Genomic DNA, 22,946 nt, shown 5'->3' on the forward strand with positions numbered 1-22,946 from the left:
ATATGTAGTAATGGTTTTGGAGAGGAGGTTATGATGGTTTTTCTCCTTTTTTGTTTTTTTTTGTATTATCTTGTTCTTATTCTGATATATGCATATTATTATTGGGATATTTGTTTTTCAGATTTGCTGGTAACTGTGCTTCTGTCTCTATCTGGGAAGTCAGGGGTTGGGTTAGGGAGGGTTAGGGTGGGGAAACGGGGGGGGGTGGGTGGGGGGAGGGGGAGGGGAGGGAGAAAATGTTACTCCTAATAAGACAACCTGTATATGTCTGTTACACAAATAAATAAATGTTCGTAATAATAATAATAATAATAATAATAATAATAATAATAATAATAAAAAAAAGAATTAGCTTGCAATACTGTAATGTAACTACTGCGCCACTTGAAATGAAAATGAAATGAAATAAAAAAAATGTCCAGTTTCATCCGTTTTAACATTTTTTATTGAGTTATGAAAAATACTAAAAGATTCAAAATAGTAAATAGAAAAGCAGTGAGGGGGAAGAGAAGTGAGGAAGGATAAGAAAAAAAGTGGCATTGACTTCGACTTTGATTTGTCCACTATGGACAAATAGTTGCAGAAGTTGATGGCATTGGCCCAAATGGCAAAATTGGCTATTTTGATTAAAGGAAAGAATGTAACGGTAAGTACTTTTATTTACACGCACATACCGTTTCTAAACTTCGTGCTCAAAGTGGAAAAGAATGGAACTTTGATTTCGGGTTTTACTGAGTAGATTGATGGGTCTTTATAGAAATGGCTTGTAGATATTGTTATGAAAAAGCAAGAAGTTGTGATTTGGTGCAAATGCCTTATTTTACTGCAACAAAAATGCCCAGTTTCATGAGGTATATCTTACTTTCATATTTCTACATGCCTTTCATTCCTTTGTCCTGAGTTTGCTTTTGTGATTGGGAATAGTACAGCTAGTCCTCGATTTACAACAGTTCATTTAGTGACCGAGATGACAATGGCGCTGAAAAAAGTGACTTATGACCGTTTTTCATGCTTATGATTGTTGCAGTATCCTCACACTCACATGATCAGAATTCGGATGCTTGGCAACTGGTTCATACTTATGACGGTTGCAGTGTCCCGAGGTCACAAGATTCCCCTTTTACGGCCTACTGACAAGCAAAGTCAATAGGGAAGCCAGATTCACTTTACAACCGTGTTACTAACTTAACAACTGCAGTGTTTCACTTAGCAACAGTGGCAAGAAAAGTTGTAAAATCGGCAGTCTCACTTAGCAACAGAAATTTTGGACGCAATTGTTGCAAAGGTCAAGGACTACTGTACTCTTTAAACAATGGAAAATCATGATTTTTCATAAAGAATATAAAGGTAAAGGTTCCTCTCGCACATATGTGCCAGTCGTTTCCGACTCTAGGGGGCGGTGCTCATCTCTGTTTCAAAGCCAAAGAGCCAGCTCTGCCCGAAGACATCTCCCTGGTAATGTGGCCGGCAGGACTAAACACCGAAGGTGCACAGAACGCTGTTCCCTTCCCACCAAAGGTGGTTCCTATTTTTCTACTTGCATTTTTTACGTGTTTTTGAACTGCTTAGGTTGGCAGAAGCTGGGACAAGTCACGGGAGCTCACTGTGTTACACGGTGCTAGGGATTCAAACTGCCAATCTTTCTGATCGACCAGCTCAGCGTCTTAGCCACTGAACTACCGCATCCCTTATAAAGAATATATTGCCCTGCAAGTTTTCATAAACGCTTCTGAAATTTCCTTTTGAAAGAAAAGCTTATAATGGTGTGTGAAAACTGCACAGCCATTGGTGACTCCTCAGTCAGCTCCCAACAAGCAAAGTCATGGGGCAAGCCGGACATAATGGCCACATGATTAACTTGATGATTTCAGGGATTTGGTTAAGAACCGTGGCCAAAAAAGATGGTAAAATCTGGCACAACTGACTTAATCATTCCTTGCTTAGTGTGCAAGGAATTTGCAGGTTCTTGCAGGAAGAATGCCAAATTGGTGCATTATTGTGGATAGTGTTAATTGTCCTTCGTTTCTTTTTCCCTTCATTTCTTCCCTCTTTCCTTCATTTTGATGCATCTTCCTTCCTTCTTGTCCCCCTCCCTCTATTCTTCTTCTTTCCTTCCTTTCCTCTTCTCCCCCTCCTCCCTCTATTTTTTCTTTCTCTCATCTTCCCCCTCCCTTCTTCCTCTCCCCCCTCCCTCTATTCTTCCTCTCTCATCTTCCTTTCTTCCTTCCTTCCTCTTCTCCTCCCCACTATTCTTCCTCTTTCTCTCCTATTCCTTCCTTCCTCCTCTTTCCTCTCCCTCTATTCTTTCTCTGTCTTTCCTTCCTCCTCTCCCCCTCCTCCCTCTATTCTTCCTCTTTCTCTCCTCCTATTCCTTCCTCCTCTTTACTCTCCCTCTATACTTCCTCTTTCTCTGCCCTTCCTTCTTTCCTTCCCTTTATTTCTCCTCTCCTCCTCCGCAGGCTATTCTTCCTTTCTCTGCCCTTCCTTCCTTCTTTCCTTTCTTCCTCCTCTCCCACTTTCTCTGTTCTTCCTCTTTCTCTCCTCCTATTCCTTCCTTCCTTCTCTTTCCTCTCTATTATTTCTCTTTCCCTGCCTTTCCTTGTTTCCTTCCTTCCTCCTCTATTCCTCCTCTCTCATCTTCCTTCCCTCCTCCTTCCCTTCTTTTTCAAAAATAACTTTAAAAAAAGGGGGGGATATTTACTACCAAAAAAACACAACCATCAAATCGCCAACAACCCGATATAAAAAGACATTTGCAAGCACTGTTTCTTGCAGCAAGACCGCCAACTTCCTCCCCACTTCCCCCATCCTTGTCCAAGAAGCGTGGACTTCAACTCCCAGAATTCCCCGGTACTCCCCGCTCTAAGCCCCCCCGGGGATAGGTCTGCATCCTCATCTGGGATCACCCGGAGGCGGAGAAAGAATTCCCGGCGCATGACGTCATCGCCATGACAACCCGCCAACTGTAATACAACCGCCTTGCCCACCAGCTGCAATTTGAGCAAAGCCCCCGCGACGGGTTCGAGGGCGGAGGGACCAAGCAGAAAAAAAACATATTTATAAATATATTTATTTTGCATTTTGTTTTATTTGCTAATCAGACCTCGTTGCATGCTGCAGGACCACCCATGGAAGCGTCTTTCGTGGAAGAGGTGGCTGCATCTTTAGTGCGAGAGTTCCTGAGCAAAAAGGTGAGTGGGGGTGGGGGAGGAAAAGGATGGGGGGGGGGAGGAAAAATCCTCGGGGCGCCCCTCCCTCTGATGCCCAACCTGGAGAAGAGCCCCGGATTCCCTCCGGGGACTACATTTCCCACAATGCATTGGGGGGGGGATGGCGAGGCGGAGAAAGATTTTCCTCCTTCCCATAGGCAAACTGTTAATTATGTTTGCAAGTTTTTGTTTTCAGAGCAAAAACAATACAAATTTAAAGAAAAAAGAAAGCGTAGATAAGTGAAAGAAAAGGGATAAGTAGAGACAGAAAGAAAGAAAAAGAAAGAAAGACAGGGAGGAAATCAGGGAAGGAAAAGAAGAAAGAAAAAAGAAAGCGTAGATAAGTAAAAGAAAAGGGAAAAGTAGAGATAGAAAGAACGAAAAAGAAAGAAAGAGAGGGAGGGAGGGAATCAGGGAAGAAAGAAAAAAGAAAGGAAAGGAAAGGAAAAGAAAAGACAGAAAAAAGAAAAGACAGAAAGAGTAGAGACAGAAGAACAAGAAAGAAAGAGAAGCGAGATAGGGAGGGGAGAAATCAGGGAAGGAAAGAAAGAAAAGAAGAAAAAAGAAAGAAAAAGAAAAAAGCTTAGAAAAGTAAAAGAAAAGGGATAAGTAGAGACAGAAGAGAGAGAGAGAGAGAGAGAGAGAGAGAGAGAGAGAGAGAGAGAGAGAGAGAGAGAGAGGAAACTAATCAAGGAGAGAAGCAACTTAGAACTGAGGAGAAATTTCCTGACAGTGAGAACAATTAATCAGTGGAACAGAAGTTGCCTCCAGAAGTTGTGAATGCCCCAACACTGGAAGTCTTTAAGAAGATGTTGGATAGCCATTTGTCTGAAACGGTATAGGGTTTCCTGCCTAGGCAGGGGGTTGGACTAGAAGACCTCCAAGGTCCCTTCCAACTCTACTATTGTATTGTATTGTATTGTATTGTATAGAGGGAGGAAATCAGGGAAGGAAAGAAAGAAAAATGAAAGAAAGAAAAAGAGGGAACAAGGAGGGCTTTGAATCTTTTTTACAGAGATAACCTTTATTGTCACTTTTTACTGTGAGCACAAAGTCACACATTAAATATGAAATTACAGCAGTGATAATTGTATTAATATCTTACCCTTTCTCTCTAAAGAGTATATTGTGCCCCCTTCTTTCCTTATTCTATCCTTTCTAAGCATCCTATCCATATATCACAAGTTCATCCCCCCCCCCCCCCCCGTTTTTAGCAAAAGTCCTTAAGGAGGTCCCAGTTTTTAACAAATATCGTAACGGGTATTTCTCAGTCTCAGCAACTATGACATGGACAGGGAATCCAATTCCCAGAATTCTCAGCAATGACCCTGCAAATGAATTCTGGGAATTGAACTGTGCATTTTCAAGCATGCCAGGTGAGCAATTCTGGGAGTTGAAGTCAACTATGTTAAAGCATGCTGGCTGGGGAATTCTGGGGACTGAAGTCCACACATCTTAAACCTCTTTAAGAGTTATGAAGCTTGAGAAACCACAGTGCCAACAGCTTCTCCGAATATTATTATTACACCGACTTCTAAGTTAACCAGCAGTTATAAACACTGAGGTTATTTTTTAATACTGATTTATAGCATTATCTCTTTCCTGCCCAGGGCTTAAAGAAGACAAGTACCATGATGGACGAAGAATTTCCCCGTACCGCACTCAGCATCAACAACAGGAACGAGCTCCGAAATGTTTTGCACCTCCAGTCTTTATACAAACAAAACAGGGTAAAAACAGGATAGCATTCCTGCATTTTCGCGCAAGGTTTCTATGGCACTTTGGAAGTTATAAGTCTTGATGGGACAAACCGTTCGAGCTAGAGTCATAGAATTATACACACAAAGGTCATCTAGTCTAATCCCCTACAGCAGGGGTGTCCAAACTTGGCAACTTTAAGACTTGTGGACTTCAACTCCCAGAATTCCCTGGGGAATTCTGGGAGTTGAAGTCCACAAGTCTTAAAGTTGCCAAGTTTGGACACCCCTGCCCTACAGGGTGCACAAGCAACTACTTACACCACCAATAATTGGTGGTTTTCGGTTTCTTCTTTAAAATGAGCGCTTTAACGATCTCAGGGGCAATTAATCAATGGGTGCTTTAAAAATTGTAGCTGTTCCATCACTGGAGACTCTTAAGGAAATACTGCCTGAAATGGTGTAAGGAAGGGTTGGTGAACCTTTTCGCACCCATGTGCTGGAAAGTGGAAGAGCAGCCGTCCAGCACGCATGCAAGCGCCGGGAAAACAATCTTCTGGTTTCCAGAGCACGCATGCACACCGGAAACTGGAAGAGTCAATGAAGCCCCCACCAGCCCGCCACCGAGAACAAGCCACCACAGGACCCCTCCTCCTGCCACTTCTGCCAAGGGAGCGCGGCCGCTTCTCGGCCGGTGTGCCACTTACTCTGGCGCCAGACAGATATTTCTCCGACGGACTTCCTATGCAGCCCCGCCACTGGTATTCTGGAGCACCCAAGTAGGGCAGGCGCTCCAGACCGCAGATGCGCGTTGGTGTTGCAGGCTAGGGGGCTGGGGCCGGGCAAGAAGCCCGCTTGGGCAGGGAGGGAGGGAAGCTGGGCACGCGAGCCATGGATTCTGGCCATGCTTTTATGGGTTCCGGTGCGCCAGCCAGCTGCGATAGGAAGATGATGTTCTGGTTTCTGGTGCCCAGATGCGCACCGGCCAGCTGATCTTTGTGCATGCATGCGTGTCAGAATCCAGAAGACCAGGGGGCCGGTGAGCATGCGTACACCGGAAGGTCATCTTCCCGTCGTGTGCATGCACACCGGGCAGCTGCTCTTCCTGTTTCCGTTATTCCCGCGTGTGTGAAAACCAGCTGGCTGGCAAACTGTAACCCGGAAGAGCAATGGCCGACAGCTCGCGTGCCCGGAGAGACGGCTCTGCATGCCACTTCCGGCATACGTGCCACAGGTTCACCACCACCGGTATAAGGTCTCCTGCCTGAGGTGGGGGCTTGACTAGAAGAACCCCAAGATCTGACTCTGTTATTCAGTACAGATAGTCCTCAACTTACGAAAGTTCACATAGTGACCATTCTAAGTTACAACGGCACTGGGAAAAAAAATGACTTACGCTAATTTTTCAGAGTTACAACCTTTGTAACATCCCCATAATCACGTGACCAAAATTCAGACGCTTGTCCACTGGTTCATATTTATGACGGTTGCAGGGTCCCAGGGAGTCACGTGATCCCGTTTTGTGACCTTTTTCACAAGCAAAGTCAATTGGGAAGCCAGATTCACTTAAGAATCATGTCACTAACTTGTCAACTGCACTGATTCGCAACTGTAACAAGAAAGGTCATAAGGTGGGGCAAAATTCACTTAACAAGCGTCTCGTATAGCAACAGAAATTTGGGGCTCAATTGTGGTCGTAAGTCAAGGACTACCTGTTCATAACGAGGAAGGAAGGAAGAAAGAAAGAGGGAAAGAAAAAGAAAGATAAAGAGGGAGAAAGAAAAAGAAAAAGAAAGAAAAAAAGGAAAAAGGAAAGAGAGAAAAGAATGCATAAATGCTAATAAATGCACTGCACTAATTTAATAGTACATATTTTTTTGTGGCCAGCATGACTCAACCCCCGAAGGCGCACAGAACGCTGTTCCCTTCCCACCAAAGGTGGTCCCTATTTTTCTACTTGCATTTTTCTTACATGCTTTCGAACTGCTAGGTTGGCAGAAGCTGGGACAAATAATGGGAGCTCCCTCCGTTATGCGGCGCTAGGGATTCGAACTGCCGAACTGCCGACCTTTCTGATCGACAAGCTCAGAGTCTTAGCCATTGCATCCCTTCATGACCACATGACCGTGGAGATTTCTCCGGATATTGCTGGCTCTTTGGTTTTGAAACGGAGATGAGCACCGTCCCCTAGAGTTGGGAATGACAAGCATATACTGTATGTGCGAGGGGAACCTTTCATTTAAATATTGTTTTTAAATATCACAAAGCAGGAGAGTTGAGCCTAGAACATGTAGGCTAGAAATCAACTCTTTTTGACTTTTGCAAACCGTAAAATCGAGTCAGCCTAATTCTAATGGCCCCTTTATCTTACTTTCTCTACTGCAGGCCAAAGAGGCGCCTTTGAAAACCATTCTGGAAATCATGGCGAGCTACTTCCTGGAGTTCCAGGGTAACCAAACCTTCCTGGGAAATTCCTCGTTTCTGGAAAATAAAGCCTGTCACACAAGAAGTACGGAGAGTTTTCCTCCCAAGAATTTCCTCTCTGGGGAAGCCACTCGAGGGCAGGCAGCAGCTGAAAAATCTAAAAAAGGGACTCCCAGGTATACAGAATTTGATCCTAAATCTTAACCAATCATTAACTGCAGAAATATAGAAAGTCATACGGTGCATACGGTGGTAATTAAACAAACACTGTTGTTATAAAGCAGGGGTGTCCAAACTTGGGAACTTTAAGACTTGTGGACTTCAACTCTCAGAATTCCCCAGCCAGCATGGCTGGCTGGGGAATTCTGGAAGTTGAAGTCCACAAGTCTTAAAGTTCCCAAGTTTGGACACCCCTGTTATAAAGTGAATCCGCTGTCTGCAACGGCTGATTTTGTTTTGGTTTCGGGCTGGAAAATGGAAGTACAGGTAGTCCTCGACTTACAAACACAATTAAACCCCAAATTTATTTTTGCCAAGTGAGATGGTTTGTAAGTGAGTTTTTGGCCCCATTTCTTTTCTTCCTTTCCCAATTGTTAAGTGAAGTATTGCCATGGTTAAGTGAAGTTGTTAAATGAATCTGGCTTCCCCATTGACTTTGCTTGCCAGGTCGCCAAAGGGGATCGTGTGACCCCGGGAACAGTGCAACCGTCGTAAGTACATGCCAGTTGCCAAACATCTGCACTTAAAAAAATGTAAAGTAGAAAAAATAGGAACCACCTTTGGTGGGAAGGTAACAGCGTTCCGTGCGCCTTCAGCGTTTAGTCATGCCAGCCACATGACCACGGAGACGTCTTTGGACGGCGCTGGCTCTTCGGCTTTGAAACGGAGATGGTTTTAAGAGATAAACATATCTGTTGCTTCCTCTCCTAAAACGCCAAAAGAATACAGCTTTCGAACTTCAAAAAGCCTGTGGTTTGTTGTGGTTATTCACAGACAGGGACAGGACTGTCCAGGATAGAGAAAATTAATCAAAACTAGGTGATAACAGAAATGGTTCATTTCCTCTTTGTCAGCTATAAAAAATATCTTCCTGAATCCAGACAGTTCGCCCGAGAGCAGGCATAGAAATAGTCTTTGGGTTACGACCACAATTGAGCCAGGGGTGGGTTCCTGCCAGTTCTAACCTCTTCTATACAAGACGTTCAGAACTGGTTCCAGTTCCCACCCACTCCCGTCCACACCACGCTTGCCCCGCCCACCGCTCACTGATTGGCTGGCTCACCAATCGCCCCACCCGCCTCTAAGAGTCCTATCTAAACCTTAAAGTCTTAAAGCTGTCAAGTTTGAACACCCCTGGGTTTTTTTCTAAAGGGTTAGGGGTGCAAGGGTCTTGTAACTTGACAGTTTTAAGACTTGCACACTTCAATGCCAGATTTTCTGAGCCAACATGACTGGAGGGGGAATTCTGGGAGTTGAAGTCCACAAGTCTTAAAGCTGTCAAGTTTGAACACCCCTGGGGTTTTTTTTCCCTAAAGGGTTAGGGGTGCAAGGGTCTTGTAACTTGACAGTTTTAAGATTTGCACACTTCAATGCTAGATTTTCTGAGCCAACATGACTGGAGGAGGAATTCTGGGAGTTGAAGTCCACAAGTCTTAAAGCTGTCAAGTTTGAACACCCCTGGGTTTTTTTTCTAAAGAGTTAGGGGTGCAAGGGTCTTGTAACTTGACAGCTTTAAGACTTGCCTGCTTCAAATGCCAGAGTTTCTGAGCCAACATTTTGGTTGCTAAGCAAGACCGTTGTTAAGTGAGTTTGACCACATTTTACAAGTCATGCCCACCCAGGCACATACCTGCCAAGCCACTCCCACTCAGTCACATGGCTGGCAAGCCACTCCCACTCAGTCGCATGGCCGGCAAGCCACTCCCACAAAGCAAGCCACACCTACAGAAGAGGTTCTAAAAAATTCTGAAACCCACCACTGAATTGAGCCCAAAATTTATGTTGCTAAGTGAGAAATTTGTTAAGCAAGTTTTGCCCCATTTTTACGGCTTTTCTTGCCACAGTTGTTAAGTGAATCATTGCGGTTGTTACGTTAGTAACGGTTGTTAAGTGAATCTGGCTTCCCCCCATTGACTTTGCTTGTCAGCAAAGGGGATCACATGATCCGGGACACTGCAATCGTCATACGTACCTGTCAATTGTCAAACGCCTGAATTTTGATCTTATGGCCGTGGGGATGCTATCATAGTCATAAGTATGAAAAATAAGTCACTTTTTTCAGTCCCGTTGTAACTTCGGTCACTAAATGAACAGTTGTAAGTCGAGGACTGCCTTATTCAGACATGTATTAAAACCTTTTTTTTTGCAGCCCCTGAAAAGCTAGAGGCATGTTTCCAGAATCTTCTGGAAACCTGCGTTTTAATAAAATGTCAGCTGATGCGCTATGGAACTTTTCCTGTTATTTCCACAAGGTTAATGATAATATACATGAAATGGCATTCCTGAAGCTGAAAATGTGTGATTGCCAAATTAAAAGATTATAACATGCTGTTATTATAGGAAAGGAATGGGAGACGGGATATAACGCGATGCCTGTGGTATATTTTTCAAACACTGATTGCTCTAAACTACTCCATTCTTTGCAGATTAAGTCTAAACAACGGTCAGATGGTCATGAACTGAGATCCATAGCCTGATCCTTAATGTGAATGTTGTTTCTCAACTTTTGCAGGTTTAAAATATGTGGACTTCCACTCCAGGAATTCTCCAATCAGCAGCCGGATTGGCGGGAGAATTCTGGGAATTGCAGTCTATACATCTTAAATTTGATAAGGTTGAAAAACACCAGTATAAGTTCTGCAGTTATCCTCTAACCATCAATAAAATGTTTCCCACATAGTATAATAATCAGTTTCTTCTTTCTGTTTAATTGCCAATGTTAATCTGTTCGTTTCTGCACATTCTAATATTTTCCTAATCACATTCTCCTCTCTAGGAAACTCTTCACTTTTCCAATTTTATGCAAATACAATCCTAGCTGCTGTTATAACATGGATAATCAAATATACATTTTCTTTACTATAAGTTTCTGGTAAAATCCCTAAGAGGAATGTTTCCGATTCTAAGTCTATGTAACCCCATCTTCTGAACGCTACCCCCTTGGGAACAGAAAAGACAGTCCTAGATTCCAAGTTTGTCTGCCCCAGTTTATGAATGGTATTTTATGAATGGCCTTGCATGGTTTTAATTTTTAATTTATTTATTTTGTCAAGCATGTATAAGATAACAGATATACGTATAAACATGATTATGAATACAGGAAATGGATACGAATAAGTGGGGACAGTAGGACAGGGACGGTAGGCAAGTTGGTGCACTTATGCACACATTTATTATTATTAATTATTATTATTATATATTTTATTTACATTGAAAAATTCATCACACATACCATTGACTGGTGCTAATGATTGGTACTGGTAGTTGCTGCCAGTGTCCTAGGTATCAACCAAGTATCTTCTTACTGTACAATGTTTTGAGTAGCGCAGCTTTTTGCAGCTGGTGTTATTGAAGGAAGCTGCAAAATTTGTTGATGTATTCTTGGACATGGTACCACGTGCCCCGATGACAATGGTATCACTGTATCACTGTTATATGTTTCATCCGTAATCCCGTAGTTTCGATGGGCAAGTTGTGGTATGTCATGATTTTTTTCCCCCCAGTTCTTTTTCTTCAACTCTGGCATCTCCTGGTACAGCGATGTCAAGAAATTGTACGTTTCGGTTTTCGACAACTGTGATGCCTGGCGTGTAGTCTTCCAAATGACGATTATTCTTATTATTTCTTTTATTCATTAAGCATGAAACTCAAGTCAAGTGAACATTTAAAGATGTGTCACAAATTTCATTGACTGGTGCTAATGGTTGATATGGTTTGCTGCCAGCATCCTAGGTATCAACCAAGGACCGTCTTCAAATATAAGATGTCCCGAGTAGCCCAGTTTTTTGCAGTTCCGCTGGTGTTATTGCAGGAAGCTGCAATTTGTGGATGTATCTTGTAAAATTCTTGGACATGGTGCCAAGTGCCCCGATGACAATGGGTATATCACTGTTACATGATGATTATGATTATTCGCACATTTATTATTATGTAGCATTTAAGGGCTGGGGGCTTTTGTCTGGAGTGCAAATGCATACTTCCCCCCCTTTTTTTTTTCTTTTGCTTCTGCAAGCAAAGGGCCTCTCCCTTTGGAGAGAAGGAAGCCTTTTAAAGCGATCTCGCGGTTGCAAATTAAAAAAAAAGCGAACAATATCAAAGATGCAAAGGAAAGCCCTTTCGAGTTTCAGCCACCCACGGAGGCTTGTAAAAAAGGCGGAATAGCTTCATAAACAGAGACAGCCCCACCCCTTTCTGACGCAGCCTCGCTCGCCCCTCCTCCCCACTCTCCTCTTGCCGCGACCGGAGCGCGGCACGGAATGGAGCGTCCATCTTCAGGCGCTTCTTATCTATAGTCCTCGGCCGAGCATGTGCATTCCCCTCCGAATTCTTGATGCCTCCCCAGAAGAACGCGAGGGTAAATACAGTAGATTACCTCTCCTGCCCCGCCCCTCCTCAGTGCAGCCAATGGGAACGCTCTGCTTTGTTCGTGGTGAGAGCTTGGGAAGGGAGGGGGGAGTGAAGAGATTTTTCTCTGCGCAAACGCGGATGTTTCCTTGGGCTCTTTACTGCCGCCTTGAGGCGTTGTGTAGCATTGCAGCCCTGTTCTAAGTGGGTTCCTTTTCACCTTGATGTTTAAAAGCAGGTGGAGAAGCTACAGGTGGAAGTTTGTTCCAACTCAAAATATTATAGAGGAGGTTCTCCCTGTTGAACTTCTGCTTGGCAGGCAGAAACTAGGCAACTACATCTTTTTGAGAAATAGTTTAATAATGTAGTTGGACACCAACATCTTTTGTAGGTACTTGTCAACTGGCCACAATGGAGCCCAGCATTTCTGTTGCTGAGTGAGACAGTTATTAAAAAAGATTTGCTCCACTTTTTTGGCACAGTTGTTAAGCGAATCAACTGTTAAAAGTAGCAATAGCACTTGGACTTATATACTGCTTTAAACTGCTTTACAGCCCACTCTAAGATGTTTATAGAGTCAGCCTCTTGCCCCCAACAATCTGAGTCCTCATTTTACCGACCTCAGAAAGATGGAAGGCTGAGTCAACCTTGAACTGGCCAGGACCGAACTGCTGGCAGTGGGCAGAATTAGCCTACAATACTGCATTCTAACCACTGGGAGGACAGGAAGGAAGGAAGGAAGGAAGGAAGGAAGGAAGGAAGGAAGGAAGGAAGGAAGGAAGGAAGGAAGGAAGGAAGGAAGATAGGAATAGTACCTAAGACTTATATACCGCTTCACAGTGCTTTTACAGCCCTCTCTACGCGGTTTACAGAATCAGCCTTTTGCCCCCAACAATCTGAGTCCTCATTTTACTCACCTCGGAAGGATGGAAGGCTGAGTCAACCTTGAGCTGGTCTGGATCAAACCCCTGGCAGTCGGCAGAGTTAACCTACAGAACTGCGTTCTAACCACTGCGCCACCGCGGCTCAAAAGTAACACATTTCTTAAGTGAAACTGGCTTGCCACATTGACTTTGCTTGCCAGATCACATGACCCCGGGACACTGCAACCGTCATAAGTGCATGTCAGTTGCTAAGTATCATGATGATGTCACCGCAGGGATGCTGCAACGCTTGTAAGTGTGAAAAATGGTCATAGGTCACTTTTTTCAGTACCAGTAATTATAATTTTAATTATAATTGTAATTATAGAAACCAGTGGTAGGTTGCAGGTGGTGTGCCCCAGTATGGGCATATTGATTCCTGCCCGGAGCACCGGATACCGTTCCGGTATGGTGTTCTGGAGGGCCCACCTGCCCGCCCAAGCTCCTTACCTGTATTTGAGCTCTTTGGTGCTTCCACACATGCGCACGGCGCTTGCGTGATTCTCCGCCAAGCAGCTGGAGCATCATGGAGGCTAGCAGAGGCATCGCAAGAGGTAAGTATGCATGCATGCATGTGCTGCGCACCTTCATGTGGTGCACACGGAGCCTTTTACGGTTACAACGGGAACTGGAACCTGGGACATGGAGGCTCAGTGGCTTGTCAATCCGAAAGATTGGCAGTTTGGTGGTACGAATCCCTAGTGCCATTTAATGGAGTGAGCTCCCGTGACTTGTTCCAGCTTCTGCCAACCTAGCAATTCGAAAGCACGTAAAAAAATGCAAGTCGAAAAATAGAGACCACCCTTGGTGGGAAGGGAATAGCGTTCTGTTCGGCGTTGAGTCATGCCGGCCAAATGACCCCAGAGACGTCTTCGGACAGCGCTGGCTCTTCGGCTTTGAAACAGAAATGAGCACCGCCCCCTAGATTCGGGAACAACTAGCACATATTACCTTTACAATTTTGAATTAATTTCTTTATCTAAAGCAAACCTTTCTTGAAACTTCATAGCCTTGAGCTTTTCTGGAGATGCATAGCTTATTATTTTTTCTCCAACTGATCCTTCCAACTTTGTCGTTGTTTTTTTTTTTTTTAGCTATGAGATCAGCGAGGGAGTAATCTGCCTGTCCAGAAGGCATTGTCACAAGCCAAGTGAGAAGGGCAAGGCCAGGACCATGTTGGATGCTCAGGTCGAAGGAGAGAAGAAACAATGTGACCTTCTGGATGGGGTACAGATTCCGGGAGAATTGTCTACGGAGACCAGGATGACTTCAAGAGAGAAATCGCGAGGCCAGCCTAATCTTCTTCCATCTCACGGAAGGATTGCCGCTTCCGCGGACGCATCTCAAGAGGTTTTTGACTTTTCTCCTAAACTGCTTTCTCTTCCTTTCTTCCTCCTCTTCTCCTATTAAATCGATTTTTTTTTAAAAAACCCTTTATTTTACAGGTAGTCCTCAGCGTACAACAGTTCATTGTAAGTGCAGTTGTAAGTGTGAAAAATGGTCATTTTCACTGCCGTTGTAACTCTTCTCCTCTCTTAAATCCATTTGTTTAAAAACTTTATTAAGTCCTTGACTTAACAATAGTTCAGAGGTGCTGTTCAGAGTTGCAACAGAAGTGAAAAAAGGGACAGGATGACCATTTTTTTTCCACATAAGAACCATTGCGGCATCCCAAATTTCACCTGATCAAAATTCGGACACTTGGGAACCGATTCATGTTCACAATAGAGGCTTTTAAGAAGAGACTGGACAGCTATCTATCAGAAATAGTATCAGTCTTCTGTGAGGACAGGGGTTGGACTAGATGACCCCCATGGTCCCTTCCAACTGTATTACTGTTATTGTTACTGTATTAGATAGATTTAGTTCGCCGTATTTATATATATATATATATATATATATATATATATATATATATATATATATATATATATATATGCTGGTTTTGTTGTATTCGGGTCTTTTCCCGTGTAAGGTTGAGATTGTCTTTGCAACGTTTCGGCAGGATCACACCTGCCATCTTCAAGCTGTGGGCTTTTTTTTTTTTTTTTTTTTTTTTTTTTTTTTTTTAAGCCCACAGCTTGAAGATGGCAGGTGTGATCCTGCCGAAACGTTGCAAAGACAATCTCAACCTTACACGGGAAAAGACCCGAATACAACAAAACCAGCATACCTACACCCGTGAAAATCTACGAAAACATATATATATATATATATATATATATATATATATATATATATATATATATATATATATATATATATATATATATATATATATAAAACAGCCCGGGTTCTAATCCCAGTAAGGGTATGGCTAGCTGATGAGAGCTAATTAGCTCGAAATAGATCTATCCTAGTCTCCCTTTATTTATTTATCAGTACAATTACAACACAAATATAAAAAGGCAACAGTAAAAAAAAAAAAAAATATGGTTTTCTGCCTGCATGGTCTTTGTGATAAGCCGAAGGACAGAAAGAGGGAGTAGTGACCTTCCTCCCATATTTAGTCATACCAGGGGTTGTAACATAAATACATACCTATTTCCCTGGCTCAACTGATAAGGAAGAGAACCCGTGGCTTAGTGGTTAAGACTCCTGCCTAAGATATATACAGCCCGGGTTCTAATCCCAGTAAGGGTATGGCTAGCTGATGAGAGCTAATTAGCTCGAAATAGATCTATCCTAGTCTCCCTTTATTTATTTATCAGTACAATTACAACATATATATGTGTGTGTGTGTGTGTGTGTGTGTGTGTGTTGTATTTGTGCTGATAAATAAATAAAGGGAGACTAGTATAGATCTATTTCAAGCTATTTAGCTCTCATTAGCTAGCCATACCCTTACTGGGAATCAAACCAGGGCTCTATTCCATATTAGGCCAATGTAATTGCCACTAAGCCACAGGTTCTCTTCCTTATCAGCTAGACCAGGGAAATAGGTATGTATTTGTGTTACAACCCCTGGTATGCCCAAATATGGGAGGGAGCTCACTACTCCCCCTTTCTGTCCTTCGGCTCATTACAGAGGACCATCCAGGCATGGTCCTCTGTAATTATATATATATAATTTTTGAATAAACACAAACACCTTAAAATATTCTTCCATTACAAATTATAAAAAGTGTGTCAATTGGTTACAAAGAACTTTCGTGCATACCTTCCACAGTCATCACCTATGATTCATATCAAGTTATATATATTTACATCAAATATATTTATATATATTACTATCATCATACCTCATCCTTCATATGACTATAGTTGTTTTAAAGTCCCTTTATAACATTCCAAAATGCAAAACAAAACCACGTAATGGCATTCCCTTATTTATTTTCAATATTATCCAGCCACATTATATCTTTATAACACATTCAAAATAAAAAGTAATTATGCTTAATAACAAAATTTTTAGATCTTTTCTTAATCATTGTTTACAATTTATATCCAATTTCCCTTTTATTATGTCAATACAAATTATTACATTATTATCATTGTCAGTCATTTATTTAACAATAGTTTGACTAAGTTTCACTTACTTTTCCCCTCTTTTTCACCATTTAAAATTTATACCAAATTTCCTCTTATCAAACCAATATATATCTATACATTGTTATCATTGTCAACTATTTATCTAACTTTATCCATTATCACTACATTTTTAACATAATGCTCTGATTTTAACTAAATTTAACTAGTGTTTTATTATTAATTTTCATATCTCAACCTGTGCCTTTCCAGTAATAGTGTAGTCCTATTACTTTTGCCATATGTCGAATTAGTATTCTGGTTATTTCCTTAATCAAATTTGTTTGGACTTCTCTTTGCAACTTGTTGCTTGTTACATATCTTGTACAATCTCGAAACCCTCCATCAGCTTCTTTAATTAGCTTATCTTTGGTTATCAGTAGTGCTTTTGTCAAAGTTTCTCTCCTTAAGTCCATCAGACTCCTTAAGACTTAGAGCCGAGAGAGTTCACTGTGCCGCAGACATCCGGGTGTGAGTCCCTCGTCGTGAGATGGGGCCCAGGGAGGCAGTTGGGCCTGCTGATAGTATACCTGGCTCCTCGCTATACTTCAGCGGCCCTGCCCGAACTCCTTGAGCTGATCTCATCGGTGGCGGTTGAGACCCCCAAACTTTTAGTGATGGGGGATTTTAATCTGCCGTCGATGGGAGAAGCGTCTGAGGGGGTTCGGGAGTTCATGGCTTCCATGACAGCCATGGACCTGACCCAGTTAATTCAGGGCCCTACTCACGAGGGAGGCCACACCCTGGACCTTGTTTTTGTCTCTGGCCAGTGGACGAGTGATCTGGGAATAGGGGATCTAGACACTATTCCCCTGTCATGGTCGGATCACTCACTTCTCCGGCTGGACTTCCCTGGTGCTACCCCCCGCCGCGAGGAGGCGGAACTGGAAGGTATTAGATGGTTCCGCCCCAAGCGCCTGATGGAACCGGATAGGTTCCAGACGGAACTTGGGCCACCTCCTGTGGACCTGACCCGCCCCCGAGTAGAGGACCTGGTAGTCGCATGGAATAGTGCGGCTACCGGGGCCCTAGACCGGGTGGCGCCTTTGCGGCCTCTCCTGCGGCGAAGAACCACCCTGGCACCTTGGTTTACCGAGGAGCTAAGGGTGATGAAACGCCACAAGAGACGCCTAGAGAGTCGTTGGAGATCCTCCCGCTCCGAATTTGACCGAGCACAGGCACGAGCATATTTGAAGACGTACCTTGTGGCACTAAGAGCGGCCAAACGTCAACATTGCGCTGCTCTTATTGCGTCTGCAGATAACCGCCCTGCCGCCCTGTTTCGGGTGACCCGTTCCCTCTTGTTTGAGAGACCACGGGAAGCCCCTTTACAGGGTAGAGCAGAGGAGTTTGGGAATTATCTACAGGACAAAGTCGCTCAAATCCGGATGGGATGGACCCCTTTCAGTGGTTCAGTAGAGACGCCCGTTGCGAGTCTTGAGGGACCGCTTTGGGAGGAGTTTGACTCGGTTGCCATCGAGGATTTGGACAGGTTGCGTGGACGTCTGCGACCCACCACATGTTTATTGGACCCGTGTCCCTCCTGGCTTGTACTGGCATCCTGGGAGGTCACGCGTGACTGGCTCCTGGGCCTGGTGAACGCCTCGCTGGGTGAGGGGTCTCTACCGGCCGCCTTGAAAGAGGCGGTGGTGAGGCCCCTGCTCAAGAAGCCTTCCCTGGACCCAACGGACCTAGTCAATTATCGTCCAGTCTCCAACCTTCCTTTTTTAGCGAAGGTTGTAGAGAGTGTGGTAGCACAGCAGTTCCCACGTCACCTGGAGGAAAATGATTATCTAGACCCGCGCCAGTCCGGCTTCCGACCCGGGCACAGCACGGAGACGGCCTTGGTCGCATTGGTTGATGATCTCTGGAGGGCCAGAGATAGGGGTTGTTCCTCTATCCTGGTCCTATTAGATCTCTCGGCGGCGTTCGATACCATCGACCATGGTATCCTGTTGCACCGGCTAGAGGGGCTGGGAGTCAGAGGCACCGTTTTACGGTGGTTTGGCTCCTACCTCTCTGGTCGGACGCAACGTGTGTTGACAGGGGAGCAGAGTTCGACCCGGAGGCCACTCACATGTGGAGTGCCACAGGGATCGGTGCTCTCGCCTCTCCTGTTCAACACATATATGAAACCGCTGGGCGAGATCATCTGTGGTTTTGGAGTGGGATATCATCTGTATGCTGATGATACTCAGCTATACATTTCCACTCCGAACCACCCCAATGAGGCCGTCGAAATGATGTCCCGGTGTCTGGAGGCCGTACGGGTCTGGATGGATGGCAACCGACTAAAACTCAACCCTTCCAAGACGGAGTGGCTGTGGCTTCCGGCCTCCCGGTTCAACCAGGTGCTTCCATCTCTGGCCATCGGGGGCATCCAACTAGCCCCCATGGAACAGGTGCGCAATTTGGGCGTCCTCCTGGATACCCGGCTGTCCATGGATAACCATGTAACAGCCGTGGCAAGGGGGGCGTTCCATCAGGTTCGCCTGATGCGCCAATTGCGCCCCTTATTGGACCGGGATGCCCTACGCACAGTCACCCATGCGCTAGTGACGTCTCGCCTGGATTACTGCAATGCTCTCTACATGGGGCTTCCCTTGAGATGCACTCGGAGACTACAATTGGTCCAGAACGCGGCCGCGCGGGTGATTATGGGGAGGACTAGATACTCCCCTGTAACACCTCTCCTGCGCGAGCTGCACTGGCTGCCTGTGGTCTACCGAGTGCGTTTCAAGGTTTTGATTATGATCTTTAAAGCGCTCCATGGCATAGGGCCTAGTTATATGCAGGATCGCATCCTGCCCCACACATCCCTACGACCAATTCGCTCACACAGAGAGGGACTTCTCCGGGTGCCGTCCGCCAAACAGTGCCGGGGGGCGACACCCAGGAGCAGAGCCTTCTCTGTGATGGGCCCAGCCCTATGGAATGACCTCCCCCGTGACATCAGGATGATTTCCGATCTCCGCTCCTTCCGTGTACAGCTGAAGACCCACCTCTTTCAATTATCCGGCCTGGCTCAATCGCAATCGTAATTTTCCCATTCCTCCAAACTGTTTTTTAAATTGTTCTTAAATATTAATTTTATTGGGTTTTTACAATTGGGGTATTTTAAAGCAGATTTTTAACTGTCTATTGATGTAATTTGCTTCCTCCTCCGTGTATGTATGTGTGTTGTGTGTGTATGTACGTTTGGTGTTGTTATATATGTTTCATGTTATATGCTCCATTGTACGCCGCCCCGAGTCCTACTTGGAAAGGGAGCGGCTAATAAATCTAAATTTATTATTATTATTATTATCAATTCTTCTCTTTTTTCTTCTTCTATACCTTGAAATCTGGAGTAAAGCACCTTTCCATCTATCTTCCCTTTCCTTGTTCCATTCTTTCCATCTCCAACCACATTCAGTTCACTGTCAATATCCATGATTATCTTGCCTCTTTATTCATTTTTCCCTTGGGTTTTTAGGATGCTAGCCTCTACTTTTTCTATTTGCTGGATATCTTCCATTTTTCCATCAGGTTTTACCACATTACAATTTATATTTTCAATATTTTCCCATCTCTTCTCAATTCTTTCTGTTGTTTCTAATAATTTTTGAATTCCAAACATTATCTGTTATACTGTTATGGTTTCTTTTTGATGTCGTGCCATCCTTCCATTTAGTAAACACTGCTACTCTATTTTAAAAACAAATCTTTGTTTTCACTTCTTTCCAGCTACCAACAAGCATCCAAGAGCACCTGTGTAAACAACCCATGCTCTTCTCCTTATTTCTTCTATAAACAAGCTGAAGCCTTTGAAGTGCAAGGTCAAAATGATCAAAGGGATAAAAGAAAAAGCAATGTTTCCAGGTCTCAACCTCCATCCTCCAAGTGGCAGTGTAACTTCTTTTCCCTCTAAGATTACTATCCTCTTTATATTCCTTTTATATCTTCTTTATGTTTCAGGCTTAGAAGAAAAAAAATTCTTAAATGAAACAAAATAAAAAGAAAAAAAATCCATCCCAACCAGTATTGTAGAAATAAAGGAAAAGATTTAATCCATAGGTAAAAAAGAAATAGAAAAAGAAAATCCAATACTTTCACTTTAAAAAGTAAAAAATGTTTACAAAACTTCCATCCATAGAAAAAAATAAAATAAAAAAAGATAATACACTGTTCAATAATGCTTAATTTTGCTGCTTATTTCCTTTTCTTTACCAGTTTAATTTAACTTCAATCTTTTTTGGGCAGTCTTTTATAAAAATAAGATTTCCTCACCAATGGACACGCTTTCTCTTTCCGCTTTCCTCCCGTTGCAGAGCTGTCCCGACTTCAGCAGCTTGAGGCTGTGCTTATTGTCGCCGGCAAGAAGAGATTCTCTTGGATCAATCAGGGACTTTATGGTGTCCCTAAGATCAGCAAGACGTACTCTTCCCTTTCCCCATCTCTTTCGGACAGTTTAGGTCCGAATGGACCATCCAGCAGAAAAGTGTCAACTGCGATCTTGGAGCTCCGAGATCACACGTCGTACCATCGTGACGTCAGCTCCTTTTCCCCCCAGTTCGCCGTATTTTTTTATATGTCCATTTTTTTGTTTTTAATCCGCCTTTGTTTGTTTTAGATTTTTTTTAGGGTTTTATCCAATTTAATACTTGTATTTTTTATATTTAATTTTTTTCTGTATGCCACTATCCTGGCATGGTCTTTGACTATAATAAAGATTGATTTTACCTGAAACAACGCACAAGGAGATGCTAAATTCTAGCCCTGCCAGAGGGACAAAGGTTAGCTGGGTAACTTTGGGCCAGTCACCACATGTCTATGAGTTCTAGTCCTGCCTTAGATATGAAAGCCAGGTGGGTGATTTTGGGCCAATCACCAGCAATTGGCTTTTACTCCCTAATGTGAGATTAGAACTCACCATCTCCCAGTGATTGGCCCTAAATCACCCAGCCAGCTTTCATGCTTAATGCAGGGTTAGAACTCACCAACTCCTGGTTTCTTGGCCAGCCCTACAATACAACAGATTGGCTCTCTTCAATCCATTGGGTGAAAGGGGCCATACATTTACATTATACACTGCCCTCGTTAAATTTCTAACCCAGTCCTTAAGTGAATCTGGCTTCCCCCTTTGACTTTGCTTGTCAGAAGTTTACAAAAGATGACCATGTGACCCTGGGACACTGCCACCGTCATAAACATGAACCAGTTGTCAAGCATCAAAATGTAAATCACGTGACCTTGGGGATGCTTCAATGGTCATAAGTGCAAAAAATGGTCCTGTCACTTTTTTCAGTGCCATTGTAACTTCAACTTTAGCGAACAGTTCATTAAATGAACTGTTGTAATTTGAGGACTACCTGTACCCTAGTAACTTCGGTCTCTAAAGAAACCATTGTAAGTGGAGGACTACCTTGTCAGAGTTTGCTGCAGCAATCACATCCAGAAAGCACACACGCATACGTAACTGATTCAGCAGGATTCAATCTCTTTATATATAATATAACACATGAAGTAAATATACAATACCAGAAGCAGGTTTTTCCAATGTGGTAGTAAATACAAGCAGACACAGGCAGAGGAGAGAACAGTTTTCAATTTCACTTCAGAGTAGCAGACCGGTTTAGAGCTCAGCACAGACTCAGAACTACAGAGCTAAACCATGCCCAGGCTCCTTGCTGTCTCCTTGTTGCTCACACAGCAAATACTGTTTCAGTTTCCAAACATCCCTCATTGGCTGACCCAGTTGCCACGTCTATTCATTGGCTGATCTTGTTACCATGTCTCTTCCAAGCCATGACCTCTCTTGCGCTGACATACCTTTTAAAAGCATATGTTTTAAAGAAGCCCTTATTACACCTCCAACCAATTGCTGTCAGTCTTTTTGTACTCGAAAATAGTGCTTTGAGCTGGTACCTTCCATGAGACTTTGGTGTTTCCTACAGGATTCCTTAAAAAGAAGGCACCTGAGGCGGCTATCTGGAATTTGCAGCCCGGCCGAATCTGGCCAGGAAGCCACTTTTAAGAGTTCTACAGTCCTTCCAGCTCACTCCTTCGAGAAAACCACAACTCCCAGACAGTTGGACGAACTCCTGTCTGCCCTCGCGGATTGTCCACTCAACGTTCGTCAGAATGGTTCTCCCAACCCCCTCTCCACTCGTTGTGCCAAGAAGGACGATTCAACAGCCCGAAATGCGCCCAGTTCTGGAGATGACCCCTTGGCCAAGACGGTCCTGGAAAGGCCGGCTGAAGGAAAGAAAAATGCGGCCGGCAATGAAAAAAGGCGCCCGGTGGACGTTTTCCGGAAGGAAACGGCGGCGGGAAACCAGAGTGGTGTGAAGTCCTCGCAGAAAAACGATTCCTCATTTACAGACATCAGGTCAGCTCCCAGTGAGATTTCTGTTAAGTGAAACATTTTTTAAAAAATGTAGGTATGCATGTAACACACCTGGTCGAGAACTCACATGCGGCTGTGCTCGTGAAACATTTGTGTACAAAATGCTTGAAGTCGTAAAGTTGCCGTAATTGGCTGCCACCAGCTTTTCTGCAAGCAAGCAGAGGTAGTCGTTGACTTACGACCACAATTGAGCCCAAAATTTCCACTGCTAAGC

The 22,946-nt window shown here is 43.8% G+C and overlaps 1 protein-coding gene across 1 annotated transcript; it reads left to right on the forward strand.

Annotated features, from left to right (window-relative positions):
- Nucleotides 1-2,958: 2,958 nt before the first annotated feature.
- On the forward strand, nucleotides 2,959-22,890 carry LOC309382381 (putative ubiquitin carboxyl-terminal hydrolase MINDY-4). Its single transcript, XM_081971897.1, has 5 exons — nucleotides 2,959-3,191; nucleotides 4,820-4,939; nucleotides 7,292-7,506; nucleotides 13,911-14,166; nucleotides 22,281-22,890. The coding sequence occupies exons 1-5, from the start codon at nucleotides 3,129-3,131 to the stop codon at nucleotides 22,743-22,745; spliced, it is 1,119 nt and encodes a 372-aa protein (XP_081828023.1). The 5' UTR covers nucleotides 2,959-3,128; the 3' UTR covers nucleotides 22,746-22,890.
- The last annotated feature ends 56 nt before the right edge of the window (nucleotides 22,891-22,946 follow it).

This window comes from Natrix helvetica, assembly GCF_964273705.1.
Source record: "Natrix helvetica genome assembly, contig: HAP1_SCAFFOLD_297, whole genome shotgun sequence".
In the NCBI taxonomy this organism is placed as follows: Eukaryota; Metazoa; Chordata; class Lepidosauria; order Squamata; family Natricidae; genus Natrix; species Natrix helvetica.